Source organism: Ursus americanus, chromosome 27 (genome assembly GCF_024610735.1).
Source record: "Ursus americanus isolate L20-20 chromosome 27, mUrsAme1.1.p, whole genome shotgun sequence".
In the NCBI taxonomy this organism is placed as follows: Eukaryota; Metazoa; Chordata; class Mammalia; order Carnivora; family Ursidae; genus Ursus; species Ursus americanus.
Genome location: NC_142153.1, coordinates 38544061 through 38570315, shown reverse-complemented (window position 1 = coordinate 38570315; position 26255 = coordinate 38544061). Strand labels below are relative to the sequence as shown.

The following is a 26255-nucleotide window of genomic DNA, read 5'->3' as shown; positions in this document are numbered from 1 at the left end:
ACGTGTATACAGACATGTAACTACATGTGTATATGTATACATTATATATAAAAAGCCTTGGAATCACACTTATCCTTATGACAATCACCCTAGCCAATGGAAGCAGTGGCAGGCCCCAAAAATTTGGGTTAAAAATTCATGACAACAGTGCCCTTCAAAGTCAACTGACTTTACCATTAAAAAATCCTGATTTTACCACCATCGAGAAAAATAATTTTTAGAACATCATCTCACCTCAGTGACTTAAGGATGAAATTCAGTATTTTCCATCTTGATAATTTATTCCTATCACTCGGCGCGAGTGACCAAGAACATGAGCAGGGGACAGGGTCAGCGGGAGAGGGAGGAGTCTCCAGAAGCAGGCTCCTAGTTCAGGAAGCCCGACACAGACGCAGGGCCCGATGCCAGGGTCCCAGGATTATGACCTGAGCCAAACGCAGACACTTAACCGACTGAGCCAGCCAGGCATCCCTTTAGGGCTTTAAAAACGAATTTCAGGAGCACCTGGGTGGCTCAGTTGGTTAAGCATCTGCCTTCAGCTCAGGTCAGGCTCCTGGCATTGAGCCCCACATCTGGCTCCCCGCTGCTTCTCCCCTCACTGCTTCTCCTGCTTTTGCTCTATCTCTAATAAATAAAATCTCAAGAAATAAAAATAAAAACAAATTTCAGTTGCACCCATAAGGGCTAATTCCCTAGTTGAGGATATGCAAGTACATTCAAGTACTAAGGAGGATTAAGAAACAGAAGGGTTCCTGATGTGACTCATTCCAAGGAAATGAGGCTTTGGAAAGATGTTTTGTCACTTAATAAAAGTGGTAGAAAACTACAGCCCAGGGGATTTTCCGAAATTTTAGCGTTTAGAGAAATGGGAAAGATTACAAAGTAAGAGCTTGTGCTCTGCAATCAGATATGGGCGTGAATTCATTCTTTGACCAAATTACTTTGTTCCAACTGAAAAACGGGCCAAATGAGAAGTTACTCATAAAGTTGTGAGGAAATGAGCATACGTAAGCCATTAATGAACTACGGTATACTGCACTGTACTGGACAGTTTAAATGTATTATCTCCTTTAATCCTCATAGCTCTTTGAGACAGCCATTAGTCCTGATTACAGATGCAGTCTAAAGGTTAAATTCCCAAGGGAACCAAGATTCCATCTCAAGAACAACAGATTCCTACCCAAAGCTTTTCTTCTTCTGCACTATACTCTCTTGAACTATTGTAAAATATGCAATTCTCCTGTATCAGGGATTCTTTAAATTTTTGAGTATTTTATACTTTTAATAAGGCTATAGCAAATAAATGCTTGTAAATTAAACAATGTTTTTACACTAAGCAACTTCCTCCAATTCTACCATATCAAAAGGTTACTATAATTTAAAATATTTTCAATAACCTTTATACTAACTTGAAACACGCCAACTTAGGAAATTACCAAACCACCTAATTAGACACATTACAGAAATTTATTTATCCTTTGTAGTATTTGGCTCACTCTTCCAGCAATCATTGTCCCACAAAATACACATTCCAAGACTGGGGAAGTAATTAGAAGTGTTTTCATAACATTCATGTTATTGCTTCTCACAACGTATAAAGGCAACCCATTTACAGAATATGGACTTTGGTATCTAATTTAACATCCTCAAAACTGAATCACTGAAGATTATCTTGTAAAATGAAAGCCAGTCATTTTAAGTATGTAAGTATCCTTGTCTATTTCTAGAATGTAAAATAGAAATAACTTCTGCATACTTAAAATTGTGCTACTTATATTCAATTTTCCTACCCTGATACAACTAGCATATCAAAGATCACTTCTTGATTTTTCTCTATACATTATTGCCAACACTGCTCGATGTGCAGCAGCTAGACAGAAGGCCATAAAGACAACATTCTGGGCCAGAGTTTAAAGAAAAATGAAACAATATACAACAGAGTAATAGTCAGAATCACCTAATAGACATAGGATTCCGTTTCATTACTAACAAACGTAATTCAACTGAAAAGCTCATTTGAGCTGCACACGGCTCTCCATTGTCCCCAGTACTCGTCTAGCTTTGTAAATAAAAAAAACCATCTAGCTCTAGATCTGCAAACTGTAACTCCTCTATCCATAAAAGTTGCATATCAGTTATGAAAAATGACCTGATTGTAATTTATAATGACTAGTAGTGGGAAGCCCATTTCCAGGAATTGGTTCTTAGAGGGGGGGAAAAAAAAACACGACTTCTTGAAAAGGTAAAATAGCTTAAAGCATTTAATATCTAAACAAATCAATCTGTTAATAGTAGTCACAAAATATGCTTAATATAGAAACCCACATTTATGTCTTTAAGAAAAAGTGTAAATTGTACTTTACCTCAAACATAAATTAACCCATTTAAAGAATCTGCAGCGGTCAAAATCATGGTGAATTTTAAACGACTTCAGAATAAAATAACCTTAAGTACTTTATACTGCTTTATATCTAAAAAATGCTTACAACTTCTCATAAAAATAGTCTGAGGCAACTATTTTTTCTTTTATTCCTTAACAGACACGTTCAACATTATGGGCAACATTCTTAAAACCTTAAGCTTCACAGACTTCCAGACATTCAAATACTATGGTCCCCTTTTCTTTGATGTGGAGGTTTATTCAGCTAGGGAAAAAAAAAAGCACGGTAGACAATACATTTTCACCAAGTTGAAAGTAGTACAAAAGTTTTAAGATTCTACAGAACTACACATCGTACCTAATGAATCATTAAAAATAGAAGACAGTATTTTCTTCAGCAAATAAAACAGCATACTGGTATGCTGTCAATGCAGACTTTTTAATACGTACTGTCATTCATAAATTATTTACAACTTCTACTGTGTGAAGAGAACTAGAATGTAAATTTTCTGCAAAACTGGAAAAAAGCAATACAAAATTTGTGAAAGCCTATGTTTTATATTATACAAAAGTAAGCCAGTTTTTCTCTTCAAATACCAGACATCATATGCAGTGGTATTTTGGACAAATTATAACAATTCTTGAGGATGTTTTAACGCTGGCGGCAAGTTTACAGGCCTTGATTCTTCATCAAGGAGTACCAGATCTTCTATTTCGCTGCCTCTGTATTTCCTTTTACAGATCTTTACCACTACCTTCTTCTTCAGAAATAACTTCAGTGCTTCTCTTGATGCAACAGCTTTTGCATTTTCTTTGCTTTTTCCACAGCCAGTGCCCAAATACACAGACTTGCATCTCAATTCACAAACAATACTTTCTTGAGAGCTTTTATTTTGAGGCAGATCTGCTAGTTCTTTTAGTGGAACAAAAAACACATCCAGTGTTGCCTTCAGAGCTTCAATAGCTGCGTTTAGGAGCTCGCCATGATTCACACTGGGACTAAAGCCACCAACAGCTACCAACTTCCATGCCACCGTCTTATACAGTCTGTTGAAAAAAGGTTGCTTCTGTTTCACATCTTCATTGGTTAACTTGCAACAAGAAAATTTGACAGAACTCTCACTCGACTGTGATGTACTTTTAGAAGGCAACTGTGATGTGCTGGTCTGAGAACTACTCTTGGAAGCCAGCTGGGACACACTTGCTAAGGAAGTGCTTTTAGGAACTAGAGATCCACTGGTTTGGGAGCTGCTCTTGGAGGCTAACAGCGACGCAGCTACCTGCGAAGTGCTTTTGGAAGTCAGCATCGATGTACTTGTCGATGTGCTGCTCTTGGGAGTTAGTAAGGATGTGCCTGATGAGGAACTATTTTTAGAAACAGATGCTGAAACACTTGCCTCTGAACTAGTTTTGGAGGTTAACCCACCTGCAGCTGTCTCTGAACTAGGTTTAGAAGACAACAGTGGCAACTCTCCTTCTGAGCTTCCGGAGGAGCCCAACAAAGGCACCTCAATCTCTGAGATGCTTTGAGAAGCTGAGACTGAAGAGCCTTCCAAAGCACTCTTATTAGGTGATCCACTTTGTTGTCTGGAATCAGTAGATTGGGTCACATGACTATTCACACTGGATTTCAACAACGAAGAAACAATCGATGCCGAACCATGTTTCTCTAGAGCTTCTGATTCAGAAGCTTTTCCAGACCCTGCCGCTGTTACCTGAGAGGAAATGCTGCTGCTACTTTGGCTGGAAAGGGACCGATCTCCATCACCTGTAGAGCTATTCTGACTCGAGGTGCCAGAGCTTCGAGTGGAGTTCCCACTACTCTCTGATTTCGTAGATGCCCCTGTACATGCTGAGCTGTTCTCCTGCTGAGCTGACGCACGTTCTGTTTTGGCAGAAATTTTTCCATGATCTTGCTCAACTGCAGAATTGTTTTTTCCTTCTAAGATTCTTTTTTTCGCTGGCTCTTCTACCCCTTCTAAAAAGAAGGAAAACAGATATGTGACTAAGTCTAGCTCATACATATCAGCTGAAAATTTACAAGACAGATACTTGTTAAAATAAAGGCACAAGGCAAAAATATTTCAGGACTAGTAGTTTCTTTAAAAAGTGTGAAATAACTTCATTAATTTCTTAAAACAGTGTTGAATAACATCATTTAATTTCTAATATTAAAAAAATCAACAGCACAGACAACATTTGACACTTGAAAATCTAAAGTAGTCAAAGGGAACTATCAAAACCAGGGCCTAAAACACACAGACACATAATTTAGGTTTAACATTCCAAGTTGATTAATAACATTGTAAAAATTCTAGCTTGTTAAAAAATTAGTAATAACAATAATTCCTAATTATATCAAACTTATGTTCTAAACTCCTATGTATGTTCACATCTATGATCTGCTAACCATTGCTACTCGATATCCCTCTTTTCTTCACCTTGGCAACCAGTTCGTCTCTTGTTGTATGGATTGGAGCATCTGTCACTTTGATGCCTTCAGCCATACTAAGTATTTTATCCATAACTTTTTGTGGGTACCTGAAAAAGAAAAAGACACTTTTAAAAAGTGTTTTTTCTAAACTACTACTCTGGATGTGCAAAAACAGGCCACAGGAACTGCATTTCCTGGTTGTAATCAAGAAAGTGTACCAACCGCCAGGAACTTTGTTTCCTAGAACCCCAGAAACAAATGCTCCAGGGCCAGGGAGGCGGGGTCCTTCCTCATCAATCCTTAAATTCAGCGTCCACCACGCGAGCGTTGTCAACCAACGACCCCACCAGCCGCCCCCACCCAACCGGGTTAGGCTCTTCATCATGTCGGCTTCTGGCAGAGACGCCCTTCTCACCCTTAGAGGGCAGCCAGTCCCGCAGATTCCCGCGCTTCACAACTTCCCCCTCCCGCGGAGGCTCCGGGCCCGGGTCCGGGGGCGGCAGACAAAACCGGGAGGGCCGGTCAGGGACGCTTCCTCACTCACCGGCACCCGAGGAAGACGTGGTTCGCCCAGGCCATGGAGAAGGAGATGAGCTGCTGCAGCTGCCGACCGCGGGTCCCGCTCTCGGCGTCGGCAGCTTCCTCCGTGTTAGTGGCGGCAGCGCCGCCAGTCGGGGCCAGGTCCCCGGCGTTGCGGAGCAGAAACTCTCGGCGGTGGCGCCAGTGTTTGTCAGTCTCGCCGTCGCAGCGCAGCGTCTCCACCCAGGCGGCCACCCGCGGGTTCTGGCTCAGGTACTCCGACACCTCCTGCGCCATGTTGGGCCTGCAGGTCGCGGAGGCCGCGAGCAGACGCTGCACCGGGAAAGAGGCGGGGTGCGCGGGTGCGAGCGGCCCTGTCACTGCGGCCTGCACCGGCGGCCCTCCAGAGAACGCCCCTCGGGAGGCCCAAACGCCAAACAACAGCGCCCGCAGCAGCTGAACCGCCCACTTCCGCCCGCCGCCGGCTCCTTCCCTTTTATAGCCTCGCCGCCGCCGAGCGCCCGCGCGTCCTTCCGGCGCGAGCCGGCTCTCCCAGGACGCTTTGCGGCGCCGGAGCGGCCGCGACGCCCTGGCCCGGCCTGGCGGCGGAGGCGGGCCCGCGGGGGCGGAGGGGGAGGGTGGGGAGCGAGCGCTCGCGCCTCCCGCCCCGCGAGGGCGCGCCCCGCAAGTGGGTGCGCCCGGGACGCCCCGGTCTACCGCGCCAGCCCTTGCGTTCCGGCTCGGCTTTGTGACGCCGCGCGCGCTCCCGCCGCCCCCCTCGCTCCCTCCTTCCGCGGGCCCGCGGCGTCGCGGGGGGTGGAGGCCTGGAAGGCCGGGGCGGCCGAGGGCTGCCGGGCCGGGGCGGGCAAAGCCCTCGCGTGCCGTGGCGTCCTCGCGGAGCCGGAGGTGCGAGTCGAATGCGAGGTGTGCGCGCCTCGGGCCGCAGACGCTGGTTTAGAGCTGGGCCGAAATAAACAAAAGCTCGCCTCCATCTTTTGATCGTGTCAGAAAACAGCTTCCCCGCTCTTTTGAATGTGGACGAGCGGAGCCTTCGGGGGTCGTCCCAGACGCGGGGCATTTAGGAATGTTAAAGACTCAACATGTTAAATAGTAACAATGATGATAGTAGGGTCAGACGATTAATCCGGTTTGCTGTGCCCGTGGAGTCGTCTTTGAAACTCGCCCGTGCCCCGCAGGGTTGGGTTTGGTTCGCAGAGCGCAACCCAGGCGATCCCGGCTTCCTCTCGCGTGGGGTTCTGGTTAACTTAACAGCTTGGCCCAGGGCGATCGTACTGTTCCCGTAAAGTAACAAACAGTAACCCCCAACTGGACAAATAGCCAGGAGGCAGCTTGGAAAAGTGCCTGCGTATGTCTGTTGCCCTATTTCCCCCATAGAGCTTTTTTTTTTCCTTGCATTTTTTTTCTATTTTATAATGTCCACATTTAGAACATTACCGCCGGCTTGCTTATCGTTACGCTTCCAATTTCAGGTATCTGTGTTTTCAAGATGAATATATTTTAGTAAGTTAAAATAAGTGCTGTGCAATAATGATAGATTACGAAGTAAAAATTTTCTTCCATTAAATGTTCGTGGACTTCGATTCAGAAATGCTTGACTCAGAATAATCAAACCAAAAAAAGTCACTTAAATGGGATTAAGATTTTTTTAAACGTTATTTATAATCAACATCCAACTATTGCATGAAAATTACACTGCCGACTTTCCTGTTACACCAAGTGAAACTTCGCAAAAACATAGGCACCAAGGAGTTTTGAAGCTTAGGATTTTGCTTCTGATTTTGTTCTTCTTTCCTCCTTTACACTGAAAATTTCTGAAACTTGAGAGGGGTCAAAGCCTGCAGAAATCTGGCAATTTAAAAGGCAAGAAATGTTATGGGTTTTGCTTTCATGAATTCTTCGGCGCGGGGGAAGATGGCAAGTAAAAGAATCTGTGATTACATACCTAGATCCTATGTGTGCATTTTAAGCCAAGAATTTTCTCACTATTTTCTTGTACCCATGGTGCCTTCTACCTATGGGTTTCATTTCCTTGAGGGGAGAATAATGCCTGAGTTCCAAAATAATTCTTAAAGTTATAATAAAAGCAATATGGTCTGAAAGCTGGAGTACTTTTCAAGAGCCAGGTGCTTGACAAAAAGATAAGATACATGCATTTTTCTTTTTCATTCTTAAAAAGTTGACTTTACATATAGAGAGATTCAGGACGTAGACCATGGAACACGAAGTTAAGAAGAATGGTATATATTTAAAAGGAGAAAAAGAAAATGCCTTCTCACCCTATGGAGACAAATTCCTTTTTGGGCCATGGGAGGAATTCAGAGAAAAAAGGTAAGAAGAGAATTTAGGAAAATGAGTGTGAGTGAAGGAGAAGGTGAGGGGGGAAGTATTGGCTCTTTCTGGACCCTTGGGAGAAGACAGCCCATTTAGTGCCCTGAGCCACCTTGGGTTGGCCTTTAGAAGAGTAGAAATGAGCACAGAGAGAGCCTTTTAGTGCTCTAATAACCAAATGTACCGCCCCCTGCCTTCCCCCCAACACTCTCTCTCTCTCTCTCTCTCTCACACACACACACACACACACACACACACACACACACACACACACACACATGTCTCTCACAGGTCCTAGAGGAATCCAAAGGAATCCAAAAAGTTCCAGAGAGAGGCTGGAATGCTGAGGTGCTTCCCAGGCACCATGATCCAAATGAGGCCAGAGGATTGGATGGCCCTCGTTGCAAAGGCCCAGCAGCTAGTTCTTAACAAGTCATCGGGCCCCTGAGATCCGCGTAGGGCCAATCAATAGGGGAGAGCCCTTAAACTCCCCGCTGGTGACCCATGTGCACTGCTTGTATTGGGAGATCAGAGAGTTCACTCTCAGTAGGTCCTACAGGGAAGAAAGCACAGGAAGAAAAGTACAGAGACGATGCTAGGATGATACCTAAGCCTCTCCCCTCACTACTGTCCCCACAAGAAACCTGATCAGACAAGGACAGAGAGAGAATCCTAATAAAGTGAGAAACATTCACCACCCAATTGTGTTTTCAGCCAAGGGCCTGAATTGTCTTAATTTCATGAGATTAAGTTTTCCACTACAAGGAGAAGCACATTCATTAAAACTGCCCCTACATTATGTCTCTGAAGAAATCCAGTAAAATCTCTTGATGGCAAGCTGGCCTTTGTGCAAGATGGCTCCCCCATGGAGCAACCCGGAAGGACGTCTCCCGCTCCTGAGGGTGACTGCAGAAACAAGCAGAGGACTGAGGGAGAATTAGGCACGAAGGGGTGCATGCGGAGTATAGCGGGCTGTGTAAAGCATATACCCTGGTCAATGTCACGGCTGAGGTTATGGCTTGACTTGAGAAACATTCCACAGTGAAGGGAAAACTTTTACACAAAACAATCTATGAGGTCACAAGTTAGTCAAATCACAGTGAAAAGGTGAAGTGTCCTGAAAGTCAAAGAAGAGAATGTTTTAAGAAGACAGTAGTCCCCGGGGCGCCTGGCTGGCTCAGTCGTTAAGCGTCTGCCTTCGGCTCAGCGCCTGATCCCAGGGTTCTGGGATGGAGCCCGCATCAGGCTCCCTGCTCAGCGGGGAGCCTGCTTCTCCCTCTCGCATGCCCCCTGCTTGTGTTCCCTCTCTCACTGGCTCTCTCTCTCTCTCTGTCAAATAAATAAATAAATAAAATCTTAAAAAAAAAAAAAAAAAAAGACAGTAGTCCCCTGCGCCAGTAGCTGGGGAGAAATCAAGGAAGAGGAATAGGGCTGTTAAGGCATCGAGAGGTTGGAACCGTTGCTGAGCTTAGCACGAGTAGTTCTGGTGGAGTTGTTGGAGACAGACTCAGCACGGGAGTGAGTTCAGGAGTAGGAAAAGGAGGCATTGGACCGTGAAGGAGAGAAGAGAGGGGAAGCCCTAAAGGGTCATGGCGTCCAGGCAGCTTTTAGTAAGATGGGAGTAGCTTGAGTGCATCTGTGCCTGGGAGGAGCATCTGTGCCTGGGAGGAGCATCTGTGCCTGGGAGGAGCATCTGTGCCTGGGAGGAGCCGGTGGAGGGAGAGTTTGGGGACACCGAAGAAAAAAAGGATAACAATCTCTGAAGGAGTGGAAGGGGCAGGGATCCTACACACAGGTAGAGAGATTAAGCTCAGGTGGAAGGAGAAACACTTCCCCCGGTTTTCAAAGAAAAAAAGGGTTTGTAAGTTTGGAGGTGGGAAGCTGAGATGGAGCCCGTGTGATGGAGAATGCTGGAAATGGACACTCTAGATAGGGAGCAAGCTGTCTAGAGGAACAGAGTTTTTAAAGTTTTGGCCAGTTTTTAAAAAATTATTAATTATACATGCTCGCAGAAACGAAACTTTTAAAGGGAAATGAAAGGCATAAAATGAAGGTAAAAATCTCTCTCCCTTCTCATCCCTGGTGCCACTCTAAAAACAACAGCATTTATTTGCAAATTCATGTCACCTCTATCGTCGTTTCTTCGGGCAGTAATTTTCATAACTGTAAGTTATTTGCTAATGTTTCTATTTCTTGATTTCTCAACTTTAAGAAGTACTTATTCCACCTCTGAATGTGAGAGGTGATAAATCCATATCACTTATACTATGCCTTCCTTCTCCCAATTGTTATTAGTTATATTTTTATTATTCTTTTTTTGGCCACCTGTCACACATTTAAATATTATACTTAATCTTTAATTTCTTAGTCTCTCAATTTTAGACAATCAGCTCTTGATTCCTATGTCACGTAAGAAAATTCTGGAAGATGGGGTGCCTGGGTGGCTCAGTCGGTTAAGCGTCTGCCTTTGGAGCATGCTCTCTCTCTCAAATAAAATATTTTTTTAAAGATTAAGATTTTATTTATTTATTTGAGAGAGAGATAGAGACAGAGAGAGTACAAGCAGGGGGAGTGGCAGAGGGAGAGGGAGAACCAGGCTCCCTGCTGAGCTGGGAGCCTGATTGGAGGGGGAGGGGGCTCGATCCCAGGACCTAGAGATCATGACTGGAGCCGAAGGCAGATGCTTAACCATCTAAGCCACCCAGGTGCTCCAGTAAATAAAATCTTAAAAAGAAAAGAAAAGAAAAGAAAAAAGAAAATTCTAGAAGAGAGACCAAAAGGTAGTTATTTGGGCATTCAGAAAGTTTGGCTTGGGATGCCTGGGTGGCTCAGTCTGTTAAGCATCTGCCTCCAGCTCAGGTCAGATCGGGTTTCTTGCTCAGTAGGGAGCCTGCTTTTCCCTCTGCCTGCCACTCCCCCTGTTCGTGCATAGTTGCGCTCTCTCTCTCTGAAAAATAAATAAAATCTTAAAAAAAAAAAAAGCCTAGCTTTCAGAGAAAATGCAGTCGCTAGTGGTAACTTGGCAACAGGTGGAAAATTCTGCAGTGTTCTTATTTTCCTGCAGGATTTGTGCCATTTGTTTTAACATTAATCCTTAACATTAATCAATGTCAATCAATTTGTTTGCTGCTTTGAGAATTAAATAAGATTGTGAAGTTACATCCTTTATGGGGGTTAGTTTCCAAAATCAACATGTAAATGAAAGATATGGTATGATTCCACTTTACCTTTTTCTGTGGCAAAGCAATTACCTCAATTTTAGAAAGACCCCTTGGGCATCTACTGATGTGGAGAAGGGGAGAATTATGGACTTTCTCTACAGGCTCACGAATTCTAGTTTGATTAATTTCCATTGCAAGTGACAAAACGAATTATAATTTAAAATGGCTTCTGCTTAAACACAAAGGGGATTTATTGGCTGTGTTTTTGACAGACTAGGGAGTACACTGTGGCATCCAAGTACTCGAGTGATATAATCAGGAAGCCTGTTCCTCTTCATCTGTGTACTTTGCTTTCTCTGTGTCGGCCTCAATCTCGGGCAAGGACTTCCGGTATAGTGGCAAGATGGTTCCTCGTAGCCCACAGAGTGTACATCCTCTTTGGCTCAGCAACCTGAGAACTTCTCTTTCTTGATAGCTCCTGCCAATGTCCTGAGGTTCTTTAAGCAATCTATTTATCCCTTAAATAAACACTTCAGCCAGGGGTGTGAGTATTCCGATTGCGTAGGTCTGGGTCATGTCCACTCTGAATAATAAATAAGAATAATAAAGCACTTGAGTAGGGTCAGTATCGTGCAAGAAAAAATAACAAACTAAATAAATCAAAGGATTAACACTCAAGGAAATAGAGATAGCAGCCATATGAGAAGGATCACCAAATACCAGAAAATATTTTAAAGAAAGGATGGTAGTAAGCAGCTTCAAAGAACACAAGACAATTGTCCTGTGTGAGGTCTTGTTACCAGGATGACATCTTTCCTCCACATCTTAGCCAAAGTGATAAAATCTTTTTACAGCAATTCTTATGTTTCTTTATATCATATTATATAGAGTCTTCCTGAAAACAATTTCATCTTTAGTCTTCATGTTTCTCCTAATGCTAACAAGATGAGGTATTGTTATATGTAATTTACCATCCCTGAGAAACTCTTAACCTGTGCCTTATGCCAGAATGTAGGGGATTTAAATCTAGAACTGAAATACAGATAGAGATCAGAGAACAGTTCATATTTGGAGAAGCACAGTTCGAGTTCCCATAAAATAATAAACTTGACCTTGGCTCTTCAGAATCATGAGAAGTTACAGCCAGAAGGGAACTGTAAGATTGTGTTTATTTTGTAGATGGAGAAACAGAGGGTCAGATTGGTTCAGTGATTGCCCAAAATCAAACAATTGGGTAATGGAAGAGCATGAATGAGAAACCAAGGGACATAGTCAGTATATTGTCTTCTGGTCTACAACTTTGGTTTGTCACATTTTGCTCCTTGGTGAAGTTTAATTAATCAGCAATTTTGATGAACTCACAAGGTGTAGAGGCTGCAAAAGTGAGCTAAAACTTGTTACATCAGGGCACTAAGATTATGACAGCAATAAACCACTTAGTTATTGGGCAATTTGGTAACTAGGCGCAGGAAGGATATGAACTTTGTGCTTCTTTGTATCCCGGGCTCCATTACCTGAATGCGTGATTGTCTTGAAACTACAAATAGCAGGAGAAGTAGAAAGGAACGTTCCTGGAGAGATCTGGGAAGCCAGTAAAGGGGACAGTATGTAGTTGAACTTAGTGGTTAAGAATATTGGCTTAGGGGGGCGCCTGGGTGGTGCAGTCGTTGTCTGCCTTCGGCTCAGGGCGTGATCCCGGCATTCTGGGATCGAGCCCCACATCAGGCTCCTCTGCTGGGAGCCTGCTTCTTCCTCTCCTACTCCCCCTGCTTGTGTTCCCTCTCTCGCTGGCTGTCTCTCTCTCTGTCAAATAAATAAATAAAATTAAAAAAAAAAAGAATATTGGCTTAGGGGGTGCCTGGCTGGTTTAGTCTGTAGCGTAAGCAACTCCTTTTTTAAAGATTTTATTTATTTATTTGAGAGAGAGAAAGAAAGAGAGCATGAACAGGGGAGCAGAGGGAGAGGGAGAAGCAGGTTCCTCTCTGAGCAAGGAGCCCCACACACCTGACACGGGGCTCAATCCCAGCACCCCAGGATCATGACCTGAGCTGGAGGCAGAGACCTAACTGACTGAGCCACCCAGGCACCCCAAGCAAACGACTCTTGATCTCAGGGTTGTGCGTGCAAGCTCCACATTGGGTGTAGAGATTACTTAAAAATAAGATCTTAAAAAAAAAAAAGAAAGTGGGGCGCCTGGGTGGCTCAGTTGTTAAGCGTCTGCTTTCGACTCAGGTCAGGATCCCAGGGTCCTGGGATCGAGCCCCACATCGGGCTCCTCCGCTGGGAGCCTGCTTCTTCCTCTCCCATTTCCCCTGCTTGTGTTCTCTCTTTCGCTGGCTGTCTCTCTCTCTGTCAAATAAATAAATAAAATCTTTAAAAAATAAATAAATAAAATTTTTAAAAATTTTAAAAAAAGAAAGAATATTGATTTAAGAGTCAGACCATTCCTGGGTTTGAATTCTGTCTCTATTATTTATCACACGTGGCCTTGGGCAAATTATTTAACTTCTCTTGGGGCACCTGGCTGGCTCAGTGGGTAGAGCATGTGACACTTAATCTTGGGGTTGTGAGTTCGAGCTCCATGCTGGGTGTAGGATTCACTTAAAAAAAAAAGTAATTTCTCAAAATCTCTGTTTCCTTAAACACAAAAAGGGGGTACCAGCACCTATGAATTGTTAAGAATGTGAATGAGATCATGTATATAAAGAGAATAGGTCAGACCTGGTACAGAGTCTACACTCAATAAATGCACTTTAGAAACATGTTTCAGGTTTTATTTGGTCACACACAGTTGTAATAATTGGTTTCTTTATACAAATAACATCTTTGCAAAGGACCTGAGTTCAGGCAGGTACAAATCTCATTCCACATACTCAAGGTGCACAAAGAAATGTAACTATTTTTCTATGATTGAATTCATTTTGTATTTTATGGTCCCATTTCACCAAGTAATGGAGACTAAATTTCAGTCCATTCAAAATTTTGAGTGTCCGTTCCAGGGGGCTTACATAGTGTGCAGGCACAGAAACTGAAGGTAAGGGCAGGGGTCAAGGTGAGGAGTTCCCAGGCACCCCCCCAACACATTCATCTTTTTTATCAGTTTTTGTCCTTGTAGGTCTATGTAGGCCACTGCTTCATCCTTCTCACTCCTGTGGCGGGGGCCCTTTAAGTCAGAGGACTCTCCTTGCTGTACTCACCCCTGTCTCAGGCATGGGGAACATCCCACGGCTTAGGGTACCATGTTCTCTGTGAGGCTGTCTCAAGGTCCACTGGCCCAGACACAACGGGCAGACATTCTAGTCTACTCATCCATGCGTGCTGGGAGGGGGGTGCTCTGGAGGTCTTCCAGCTTCTCTGGGCTCTTGAGGCATGGGTCACCCAGCTCAAGGACCCCCAAGCCTACTGAGTTTTTCATAACCTGCTCCCTCTGCTCTTCCCTCTGCAGGTTAGCCTAGATAGCAGGGGGGAAGGACGAGGGTCTTTCTCGGAAACACGCCAATAGTCATTTTCGTGGTTCTGATCCCTCTCTATCAAGTTCTCCTTTCCGTTGGAGAATATCTCACCTGGGTCAGAGCCTGGATCTTTATCTAATATTCTTCTATTGTTATTGCTCTTATGCCCTACCTGGACTTCTGACCTGCAAAAGTCAAGACTTTGCCTCTTTGCCTTCTACATTCTTCTTCATCTTGCAAAAGGCAGCTGCCACGGAACACCCCACAACTCAAGTACTAGCCCAAGGGTTATAAAAGTTAGAGCCGCTTCTGGAATTCCAGAGGAAAATGGGGACAGGAAGCATTTTTAGTCATATCTACCAAAGCCCCCTCAGACTTTAATACTAGAGACTAATTTTAATTTAAGAAGTGATTTCTTTAACACCAGCAGACAAATGGGCTTGTAGAAAATTTGCAAGCTAATAAGGAATATCTGAGTCGATGGAGGCATTCTTTCATTTCTTCATTTTAGCAAGTACCTATGAATTAATCCCTACCCCGGTCACACCGATGACCAGTGTTATAAAATATTATGGCGGAATAATAAAGCAGAGGGGCAGAAAAAGACTCCAGCCAGTGATCTAAACAGAAAAAAACGCACTGAAAACTATTGATGGGCTACCAAAGGCAACATTTTAAAATCCTATCTTCTCTCCTTCTTCTTCCATGCAACTGTTGGTTGAATAAGGATGAGTTTTTAAAAACCTCAATTAATTTTAAGGAAGGAAACAAAGTGAGTGTTTCTCTTCTCACCAGGGAAGGCAATTTTGATGTTAAACACCTCATTGATAGTGGTAATACTATGCAGTTAATTTTAAAGATGGGAACAAAAGAAGTGTTTTCATTCTCACTAGGGAAGGCAGTTTTAAACACCTCATTGAGGGTAGGACTGCCGGGCTCATTTGGGACTTGATAATAGCTCCTCTTGACAAGACAATGCCGAAAACACTGGGTGAAACCTACCAGCGTTTAGACGAGTTTTCACCCCCACCTACTAGCAAAGGCACATTTTCTCTATTTCCGGAAAGGAGTGTTAGTCGGCAGTGCAATCCAATTATTTTTACAATGCCAAGTCCCATGGAAATGAATTCAGGAGCTTACCCCATTGATTTCAGTGGGGTTTGGTGCGGTAAAATTGATTCCACAGGGCTTTGATAGAGAGAAGAGAGGGGGGAGCTTTTACTCACATTTATGCATTTTTCCAAGCTGAAGCTGAAGAGGATCAGAATGCTTTCATCGCTGCCCCACGAAATTAGAACTAATACATAGGAAGGGAAAAGAACAGAGTTACGTTACCTCCGTGGCCATGAATCTGCTCGTTATTGTGGGGGGAATCGGATTGCTCTTGTCAGTGAACACGTAAGTGGAATCAGACACTCATTGGAGCCTTCAGCTTGCAATTACAAAAGGAGCTTGAAGCGCTGGGACCAACCCGCTGCCCAAAGTGGGCATTGTCATTGCCTCAGTGGCTCTGGGTCCGTGGATTCTGGACCTCGTGTCGCTTTTGGTTGTCTTGAAAGACAGAGATCATAATGTTCTAGGTACGGGTGCAGAGAGAGGGGATGTAATACGCCCATTTAAAAAAACACTGGAGGAGTGCCTGGCTGGCTCAGTCCGTAGACTGAGCGACTCTTGATTTCAGGGCTCGCGAGTTCGAGCCCCACATTGGACGAAGAGCTCACTTTAAAAAAAAAAAAAGATTAAAAAAAGCAAAGAATTGCTTCAATTCTAGATAACTTCAATTCTCTTATGACATCAGAGACTCATGGAATTCTACTACTGGCAGGCGGGCTCCTTAGGGATGGGTCATTGAGGCTGTTTCCTCATTTTTAGGAAAGTTAGCACCGATTAGGAAACTGAGGCTCAGAGAGCCCTTGAACAGTGCCTGACACTTGATTTCCAGGCTATCATTCCTTCCACCAGCCTCAGTTTCAAGAAGAGAAGAGGTTAGCCTCTAGCCACTTGGATTCTCCAAGTTCAGACGCAAAGAAACCGTCGTTTCCTGGTATAAGTTGATTTAAAGTTAACCTCATTGCGGGGATTCATGGGGCCTGAGAAGACAAGGAGAAAATGGAGTACAAGCCTGCACACACCACAATGCAGGGAGCCTTGGTAACCACAGAGCCACGCATCCTTTGGAGTCGACAGTGGTCACCTACTGTGTCATTGGTTTCCTTCCCTGGGCCTGCCTGAATAGTCTGGTGTGGAGAACTCCCACTGTCTTGAGATTCCAAAATGGAGCCCCCCGTGAGGCCAGCGGGGAGAGTGAAGTGTTGCCTGGGAACTCTGTGGTCTCTTCTCTCTGGGGGACTTTCACATTTACAAACCGAACTCCGTTCTTACCAAGGAGTTCTTGACTTGTTTCTGTCAGCAAGAAATAGGTTTTGAATAGATGAAGGGAAATCTGTAGGAGGGAAACATGGCAGAGCAATAAGATAATATTGGCCCAGTGCTCTGGTACTGAAATCTCCAAAAACTAAAGAGCACCTGGAAATATAAAGCATATTATTTTATTCATTTTATTCCAGAATAATAGGTATGATATTACGTTAGCTTTTACCATAGTAGGCCATTTTTTCTCCAGAGGTTGTGATCTCTCTCCCAGTGCAGCTGTGAACGAGCGTCAGTAACTTCCGAGGTTCACATAGTTTTTCTATGAGCTCTGTCACATGCCTGTCTGTAAGAATCCGCTCTTGGATGTTTCAGTTTCCCTCTGGGTTAGCAAGAGACTTTCATCCCTCCTTTGTGTGTGCCTGGCTCTCAGGAATCTGAGAGACATTGGTGATGGCTCCAGGCTTTACTTCTTTATTAGCTTTATCTGCTCAACACTCCGCTTTCGCGCCTCCTTTGAAGGTGTGTGAATTCCCGCCTGGCAGGAGCATCAGGACCCAAACAGCGTAAGGCGGGGGGGGGGGGGGGGGGGGGGGGGGGGGCAGGGCCGGGGGTGTGTGTGTGTGCAAAGCAGGAGTGCGCAAGAAAGCACACCAATGGAAACCTCCCTCTGAAGCATAGGCTCATGCTGGCTCTCTTGGGCTCTCTCACCATTCTAGATTCAGCTTGAGAAGACAGGCAGCGGGAAAGAGCTATGTATTCCTAGGGGATGGCTCTCAAGTCTACTGACCAGGTCCTGAGTCCCCCTGAGGAGTGGAGAAAGCCTCAAGCCTGTTCCTGGGGACTGAGAACGCTATCCTTCTAGCGCAGACCCCCATTTGTCTTAGGATCTGAGAGTCCCTTTTCCCAGCACCTCCCAGGCCACGGCCCAGCGATACTGGTGCAGAAAGGCTTCCAAGACAGAAGCATCTCAACTATTTTGCCCCTCATGGAAACCCAGGGGCAACCTTCACTCCCAGCCTCAAAGCACAACAAGGGATAAGAAGGCTTTGACCACAATTGCCCCTGGCCTCCTAGGGGAATTCTTCTATGGACCTAGGCTACCAATATCCTTTAAGATATCCTTGAGACAATCATCCTGAGGTTGCTGTGACAGTGTGCACAGGGGAAGGCTTTGATGGAAAGGGACTAATCTCTAGTATCAAATACAAGGAATAAAGAAAGCATTTCCTAAATTTGGGATTATGGGCACAGTCAGTTTCAGTGAGCTAGTTTGAGTTGGACTTCTGTCACTTGCCACCAAAGCATTACTGATTCTATACCAATTCTACTGATTACATATACTCTGGATTTTAAGACTGGGTTTTAATCTAGAGTCAGTAAATTATGAGTGAGTTTCTGAGAAGCTCTCTGGGGTATAACTTCGCAGACATATCAGTCAACACTTTTGTGTGCAAGGATATATGTACAAGGATGTCATGACAGCACTTTCTCTTTCTTTCTTTCTTTCTTTCTTTCTTTCTTTCTTTCTTTCTTTCTTTCTTTCTTTCTCTTTTCCTTCCTTCCTTCCTTTGCTATAGGTGAAAATTAGAGCCAACATTTCCTATAGGTAGAAAATAGAGTCAACAATGGGAGAACAGTTATATAATTTTGTTAATCTATACTATTGAAAAGAATGAGATAGTTACTTATGCATTGATAGGGAAGGATGTCTATGAAAAAAATCAAGTTGCAAAATCAAATGCATAGCATGAGTCCATTTTTGTGAAAACATTAAAAAAAAGTCTTCCCAGAAGTAATATGAGCAATGGATATGGACGGGCAGTTCATGGAAGAGGAACGGAAAATGGCCGGCAGATATGTGCAAAGAGGCTAAAGCATGACGGTAGTCATGTAAATACCAATGAAGACACCAGTGGATGGATTCTTCAGCCCATCAGATCATCACTCTTTAAAAGTTTTTCCATATTCATGGTAGTGAGTAGGGAAGTGGATTCTCTCATACAGTGTTGGAGGGATTCAATTCAATACCTTTCCAGAAAGTATTTGGCAGTATGTGTTACGAATGTTTGAATGTTTGTACCTTCCAGTAGAGGAATTTTATTTCCAGAAACTTATCTGATGGAAATAAAAGCTAGTTGTCTCCTAATAGCCAACCACCGTGTCTTCCTCAGTTACACAGGCTGAGCTCGGCCCATTGGCCCAGGAACAATGGCTACATTTCCCGTCATCCTTGTCGTGAGCCGTGGCCGTGCCCCCCAGTTCCAGGCAATGACGTACACACAGAAACAGCGACTTCTAGGAAGTCTCCTCAAAGGAAAGTGTAACGCTCCTGGGACTCCACTTTCTTCTTCCGTCTGGAATGCTGATTGCTGGCTAGAGCTCTGGTCACAAGCGTGGATGCTGAGGCGTCCTGGGGAATGAGATCAGAGCCAGCAAGGTGGAAGGAGACTGGGCCCCAGCTCCAGGGAGGACCACACCAGCCTTGCCCTGACCACTGCCAGCCTTCTTGAACGGAAGAGAGACACTTAAACGTCTATCTCGGTTTGGTCACAGTATTTCAGGTTTTATTTTACTCCCCAAACTCATTCCTCACTAATTCAAATGCAAAAAGTTGTATCTACAAGGATAGTTACCGAAGCATTGTTTAGAATACTAAGAAATACTAATATGTTGATAAAGCAACGACTGAATACATTAGATGGTCCACTTGTTTATTCATTCAGCAGGTACTTTTGAGCATGTCTGACACGATTCTAGTCACTGGGCTCATAGCAGTGGACAGAAGAGACAAAACCGTCCCTTTACGGAGTTTATGTTCTAGTGAGGGAACATACCAAGTATGGGATCCTATGAAACTATTAAAAATAAAAAGCTATTTTATGTGTACTCTTGTTCTCAATTTTATTTGATTTTTAAAATTAGAGATATGTTGTGTTAACTCTATTTCCTTTTTCTTTTAAGATTTTATTTATTTATTTATTTGAGACAGAGAGACCTCAAGCATGGGGAGGGGGAGGGGCAGAGGGAGAAGTGGACCCCGGGCTGAGCAGGGAGTCTGATGTGGGGCTCGATCCCAGAAGCCTGACATCACGACCTGAGCCAAAGGCAGAGGCTTAACCGACTGAGCCACCCAGGTGCCCCTGTTAACTTTATTTTGTAATTGTATTTGTGAAGCTCTGGCGTCCGAGGCCTTGCTGATCCTAGACACACTGCTCGTCCCAGGGCTAGCTAATTCTTATAGTTAGCAAATGATGCCCCCAAAACCCTCCATATGCAAGCCAGCTAGTCCGGAGCCTACGCTGCCCACTGCCTCCTTGGTGGAGCTCATAGAACGAGCCACCAGCCCCCTGCCCTTATGGCCCCAAGGCTAGGGACTAGGCAACTAGGGCCGATTCCTACATCTCTTATTCCAAGTAGCCAATTCTAAAGCTGCCCGGCCTGCTTACCCCGCCTGCCCATTTCTTCTGACAAAAACCACAATAAAAACTCCTTCCCATTCCTTCCCTTTCCTCCTTCTGCCTCTGGCCCTGGTGCTTCCCCATGTGGCCCTGGGTGGTGTGGTGTCCTCCTCCATTTGGGGACTGGGAGGCACAAACTAGCTTTCCATGGTGATTGTTCCCTGATCTATTGGCCTCCCCATACCTGCACAGTAACAAAACCTACACTTAAAAATATATGTATAGTGTGATCTCATTTTATCTTTAAAAATCTATAAAGGCGGGGCACCTGGGTGGCTCAGTCGGTTAAGCATCTGCCTTCAGCTCAGGTCATGATCTCAGGGTCCTGGGATCTAGTTCCGCATCGGGCTCCCTGCTCAGCCTGCTTCTCCCCCTCCCCCAACCCCACTCGTATTATCTCTCTGTCTCGCTCTCAAATGCATGAATAAAATCTTTTAAAAAAATCTATAAAGGCACGTGTGTTTGTAGGTGTTTCAAAAAAATAAATGAAAATTCACGGACGCTAGACAAAAATTGTTAACAGTAATTGCATCGAGGAGGGAAGGAGGTGCGATGCGTTCTGGCTACTGGAGGATGGGAGGCAAAGAACTGTTTATTTTACTTTAGGCACTTCAATTTTAATTGAATTTTACAAGGAGCATATGTTACTTCTGTAAGGAAAAATATGTACGTCTAATTTTCATTTCACTAGTCTACCCTCTTCTCCCTCCCTTCCTCTTGTCACATCTGAACTCGGCACATCTGGGGCTTCTGGAAGTTCCTCCAGGCGGCCCAGCTGTCACCTGGGCCACAGCATCCCCGGCTGGCAGCTCTCCCCACGCTGCGTCACACCCTCTCCACCTTCTAGAAAGCTGTTGGAGCCTCCCTTCGGGAATGCTCCTCTCTATTGCCTTGACATCGTCAAATGAGTGCTTTCTCATTCCTCATCATCATTTTACTGGGCTCACCAGGAGGGGGAGAAGGGAGACTCATGCAAGCTTGGAGATCTCCTTAGGCAGGAAGTCTCTGAATCAGCCTGAGCATCCAGTCTCCCTTCATCCGTCCCTGAGTGTAATTAGACGCGGTGGCAGCCGTGGTGCCGCAGGGTGGGGAGGAGCAGGGCCTGCCCTTGATGGAGACCCTCACCCTGAGCGGGTCAGACCCCGGGAAAACGTGTCGGGGCCACAAGGAAAGTCAGTCCGGCAGCCGGAGCGCGAAGAAAGTGTTTAGAGCTGTCTGCCTGGCAAATGGCACCGAGTGACTCAGTCTGTTTGGGCTGCTGTAACGAAAATACCACCGACTGGGGGCTTATGCAGTATTGATTCCTCAGGCTTCGGAAGGCTGGGCAGTCCACGAGCAAGGCCCTGGCAGACTCGGCGTCTGGTTCACGATGGCTGTCTTGCGGCTGTGACTCACCTGGTAGAAGGGGTGAGGCTCTCCCTGGGATCTCTCTCTCTTTGAAGATTTTATTTGTAGCACTGGGTATGATATAAGACTGATGAATCACAGACCTGTACCTCTGAAACCAATAATACATTATATGTTAATTTAAAAACAGATTTTATTTGTAAGTAACCTCTACACCCAACATGGGCTCGAACTTACAACTCTGAGATCAAGAGTGGCGTGCTCTCCTGACTGAGCCAGCCAGACACCCCTCTGGGGTCTCTTTTATAAGGGCTCTAATCCCATTCATGAGGGCGCCACACTCCTGATCTAATCACTCCCCAAGACCCCAACTCCAAATACCATCCCATTAGCTATTAGGTTTCCACATACGAATTTTGGGGTGACACAAACATTCATTCCATAGCGCATAGTAGGCCAGCAGTTGGTAGGGAAAGGGAGGGGGCTTCCAATACAACTAATATCCCATCAGATCATGAGGTAGGGCAGTGGGACGTCCCGGGCAGATGACTTCAGCACACCGGTCTCGGATCAGGCAGCCTGTGTGAGGGAACCCTGCCCAAGTTCAGGGGCAATCCACCTCTCCCAGGAGGCGTTATTTATGCACCAATGCTTATGGAGCACCTTCCTTAAGCCTCAGGGCAAGGCAGAAGCAGGCCAGGCCTCCTCATGGTGAAGAGCGGCGTCCTGGGCGCCTCCATGGTGAGTGACCGAGTGTGGCTCCGAGCCCAGGCAGCATTCTGTGAAATGACAGCAATGCCTCTCACCAGCTGTGCGACCTTCCGCCAGCTCCTCAACCTCTCTGAATTCTTGCCTCTAAAATAAAAACAAAAAAGCCCAGCTCGTGGGGTTGTTGAGTATTAATGACATAGTGCTATGTACGGAGCAAACACTCGGTCACGGTCACGTTGGGGAAGCCTGCTTGGGCCTGGGGAAGTGGGCTGGCTTTCCTGCTGACCGAGTAGCCGGCTTCACATCCTGGCTCTGAGACCTTTGGAGATTTGAACGACTCCAACCACCTAGGGCTTGATCGAGTGAGAGTCTGCAGATTTGATTTAGAATATTGCAAAGAGGGGGAAAAAGGTATCTGAAGTTCTTTGAAACCGATCATTTTCACCTGCCCATATACATGGAGGGAGAGGGAGACACTCTCTGTGGCTCCCAAGTCCTTTCTACCTTGATGCGTTTCTGCGCAATGCTGAAGAAAATGCTGAGGGGGCCTTTTGCAAGTTAATCGTGGATAAGTCATAGCGGTCTGTGTATCTGGCCCCTCTGATCTCAGGACTTCAAAGAATGTTAAACACAAAGCTCGCAGCAGATAGGAGTTTTCTCTGTCTTCTGGATGGGAAGCCGGAGGCTCAGTCAACAGACAGTGATGGAACCAAGAATGCCATCGAGGTCAAGTGCTTCAGAGCTGAGAAGGGATGTCACAGATGAGTTCATGCAGTGGTTTTCAAACTTGAGTATGCATAAAGAAAATAAAATCACACGAGAACATTTCTCCTACTGCCCATTCCTGGACCCTACTCCAAGAGATTCGGATTCAGCAAATCTGGATGTGGGCTCTGGATTCTGATCGCAAACTAGGCTTTCAGGTGGTGCGTTTATCACACTTGGAGAAATACCAGTCTAGTGAAGGGTCAAAAGGAAGTGGGGCCTTCTCTTTGGGGCTTGGCCCCTGGGGTCCAAGAGCGCCATCTCTAGGCATTTTATCCGGGGATAAACTTGATATAATTTATACCACAAAATGCTGTCTTCTAGTGGGAAAAGGCATGAGAGATACAAACACAAGTGTCCGAGGGTAACTCTTTCCCCAGTCACGGCAACACCGTGTTTCTTTTTGTTCTGGATAAAGGGTGAACCATCGTGACCTTCCTTCTCCTTGGGGAGGCTTCCCGGAAGCTCAGCTCTCTGTCCTTCCCTCTTTTTCTCTCCAAAGCCCTGCAGGCCCGTTCCCTCTCAAGGTCAAGGACAGAAGAATCTTCCCACTGCCGCCTGCCCTAGAACTCGAGCCCAAGAGGGCATGCGGGGTGCACTGCAGAGTCGGGGTGCATATGGGGCTTTGGCTTGGGACCCTTTTGCACCAGTTTTCACTCTTGCTCAACATACATTTGCTCATATTTTATTTAGAATATGCATGTAGTGGAAATGATATTGATCTTACGTGTGTGAGTGTGCGGCGAGATATTTGTCCGGGGCTGGTACCCAGGTTATGTTAACTTCAAGAAATGAACTGGAAAGCTTTCCTTCTTTTCTACGAGCTGAAGCAACCATAAAGCATGGGCTATTAGGAATACCCACTTGAGGGGCCTCAGTGAGTTTGTGCAAAAACAGCACAGAAAAGGAGCAATTAGAAAGACTGCTTGGGGCTGGTCTTTGGGACTGGCAGATGGAGGATTCTGTTTCCAGATGTTTGCTGTATGAGACAGATCATGTCTCCACCTGCCGAGCTGGCTTCGAGGGTAACCTCCCCTGACCTCACAGCTCGCTTGTCAGAATTTTGCAGAAACCTCCGGGAGCAGTCCAGGCCGACTCCCCTAGCGGTCTCTCTCAGCGCTAAGCTCTGGCGCGTAGAGGAGCAGGGGGTGGGGGGCCTGAAGACCGGGCCCCACAGTCCTGTGAATGGGTTCACTTGCCAGACTGCGGGGAGCGAGTGGGACCGCGGCAAAGGCAGCAGCAACTGCGCCGAGGAAGAGAAGTGCGCTTTCTCCGGCGGCTTTAAAGTAATGTGCGCATCTGGTCAGAAAAGAAGAAGGAGGCGGTAAGATGCAAGGAGATTAGACTGTGAATCTCGTTTTCTTTCTCTTTGCAGAAGGGGTTTCATTTGAAAGGGTTTATCACCAGCAGGGTGACGGGCTACTGCAGTCCGTGGCTCCGTTTTGAATGGGCCTGGAAAGTCATAAAAACCTCTTCCTATTTTATAGGCGCACCTGCTCCTGCCGGCTGGACCCGATATCATGTGCTGCGGGGCGAGGAGAAGGAATGGAGGAAAGCGTAAGAACCCCCATATGATATTTATTTATATATAATACATATGTTTATATATAATACATATTTATATATATTATAGGCTTATATATTTATACATAATACATATGCTTACAATACATATTTATATATTGTGTATATATATATAACATATATATTTATAATACGAAAAATACATGAGAAAGGAAGTGCCATTTCACTTAATAGGCAATGTTCATTTCAATATATGGACATTTTAACTAAATGACATAAAGATTTTTCCTTCAAAATTTCACCTCAGGGTTTATGAATTAAATGCCATCCTGATGTGGTTTTAAATGACCAGATGAAGATTTAAAATCCGATCATCATGTGGCTAGAATAATAACTGACATAGAAATAATTGCTTTTCGACAGGTGGTCTCACGGTTTCGTGATTAGACCTACAAATTCAATGTCAGCAAGCTGTCCGTAGGCACCTTCCCTGGATCTTAATGAAGAATGACCTGCTTCTCTGACAGTCCACTTTCTCTGAAGCTTAGAGATGCTAACAGCAAAGGAAACTGAGAAAGGAGCCAGAAGCATAGAAAAACGTGGTAACCGGGAAGGCAAGGGAAGAATATTTTTCAAGGAAGAGAGACGGATAAAGAACTGCATCTAATGCAGACAGGGGGCCAGGGACAATGGGGCCTGAGCATCGGCCATTGGGTTCAACAATACGCAGGTCGTGATGGACCACAAGCGGGCTGAGGTTTCAAAGTAGACAGAAATCACGGCATAGATAAATGGCTCACAGAGGGAAGACTGCAGAGGGAAGACTCCCGGACCAGGAGGGTGAGAAGCCCCACAGAAGAAGCCCAGCCGAGAAAGTGGTTGAGTCACATAGTGGATGGGGCCTGGATTTTCCAGAACCTTCCACCTGTCCCAGCCCCTCACGATGACCCTTGCCCCCTGATGTCCTCGAGACCCTTGTCTCCATCCCTGTGAGCATGTGATCTTGGGAGCCCCTGTAGTAGAGCTCCCTTGAGTATGATGAGGAGAGCCCAACAACACAACTGCGGCCATTTTATGAAGTCAGAGTGGGATCCAGGCAAGATGTGGTCAGAGGCACCTGAATGAAGACAGAAGCACAGAAACGAAATGGTGAATGGGGTCAGTGCAGAAGGCATCAGCATTTATTCGCAGCATGGTGACAAAACAAGGATCTCTCCAGTGGTCCAATAGCAAAGGGGTCAGTCTCTCGTGGACTTCTGTTTCCTCGGCCTGCCTGATGACGGCAGGAAGTGATGGAAATCTGAGGAAGGACCGCTTTTTGTGGTGGTTATCTGGGGGAGGCTGTGGTAGGTGTCGTCCTCAAACCGTGAGCACTGGGTGAGCTGGTCCCTTGGACTCCTAAGGCTCAGGTGCTGGGCAGTATGCATTTGTGAAAGATAACCCGACGTTCCTAGACCTTTGACTGAGGTTGACATCCTTGTTGGTAAAATTTGCTTTTTTTCACAACAGATGTACAAAATTCAGAATTTGTTATGGTCCTGGGCACTGAGGTCAAGTATTAGTTGGATCACCAAAGAGATCAGGAAATCTCCCACTCTAAACCATCTTGGGAAGGCTTTCCCAGATCTCTGCTTTGGGTCACCAAGGAAGAAATTTCTAGACCTATTCCAGACTCATGGACATTGAGAAAATATTCATCAGAGTCTAGATAATTTTAGTCAGATTAACTGTAGCCTCTTCATTTTTATCTTGTGCTGTGTCGACCAAGTTTTAGGCTTTTTA

At 45.2% G+C, this 26255-nt stretch overlaps 1 protein-coding gene across 2 annotated transcripts; it reads right to left on the bottom strand.

Moving 5' to 3' along the window:
• Positions 1-2248: 2248 nt before the first annotated feature.
• Positions 2249-5831, bottom strand: CDKN2AIP (CDKN2A interacting protein). Of its 2 annotated transcripts, none has more exons than XM_045785840.2 (3): positions 5359-5822; positions 4791-4921; positions 2249-4358 (listed from the first exon to the last, which is right to left on the bottom strand). In XM_045785840.2, exons 1-3 carry the CDS (start codon positions 5628-5630, stop codon positions 3010-3012), a joined length of 1752 nt encoding a protein of 583 aa, XP_045641796.1. In that variant the 5' UTR covers positions 5631-5822; the 3' UTR covers positions 2249-3009. The 2 variants fall into 2 exon arrangements, with proteins under 2 accessions (XP_045641796.1, XP_045641797.1); XM_045785841.2 differs by having other exon boundaries at positions 4220-4358; positions 4822-4921; positions 5359-5831.
• Positions 5832-26255: the final 20424 nt, after the last annotated feature.

Coding starts and splice junctions, on each gene's coding strand:
- CDKN2AIP (XM_045785840.2), bottom strand. CDS start 5,630: ATGGCGCAGGAGGTGTCGGAGTACCTGAGCCAGAACCCGCGGGTGGCC. Junction 4,922..5,358: donor CACGTCTTCCTCGGGTGCCG/GTGAGTGAGGAA, acceptor TTTCTTTTTCAG/GTACCCACAAAAAGTTATGG. Junction 4,359..4,790: donor AGGGATATCGAGTAGCAATG/GTTAGCAGATCA, acceptor CCTTCTTTTTAG/AAGGGGTAGAAGAGCCAGCG.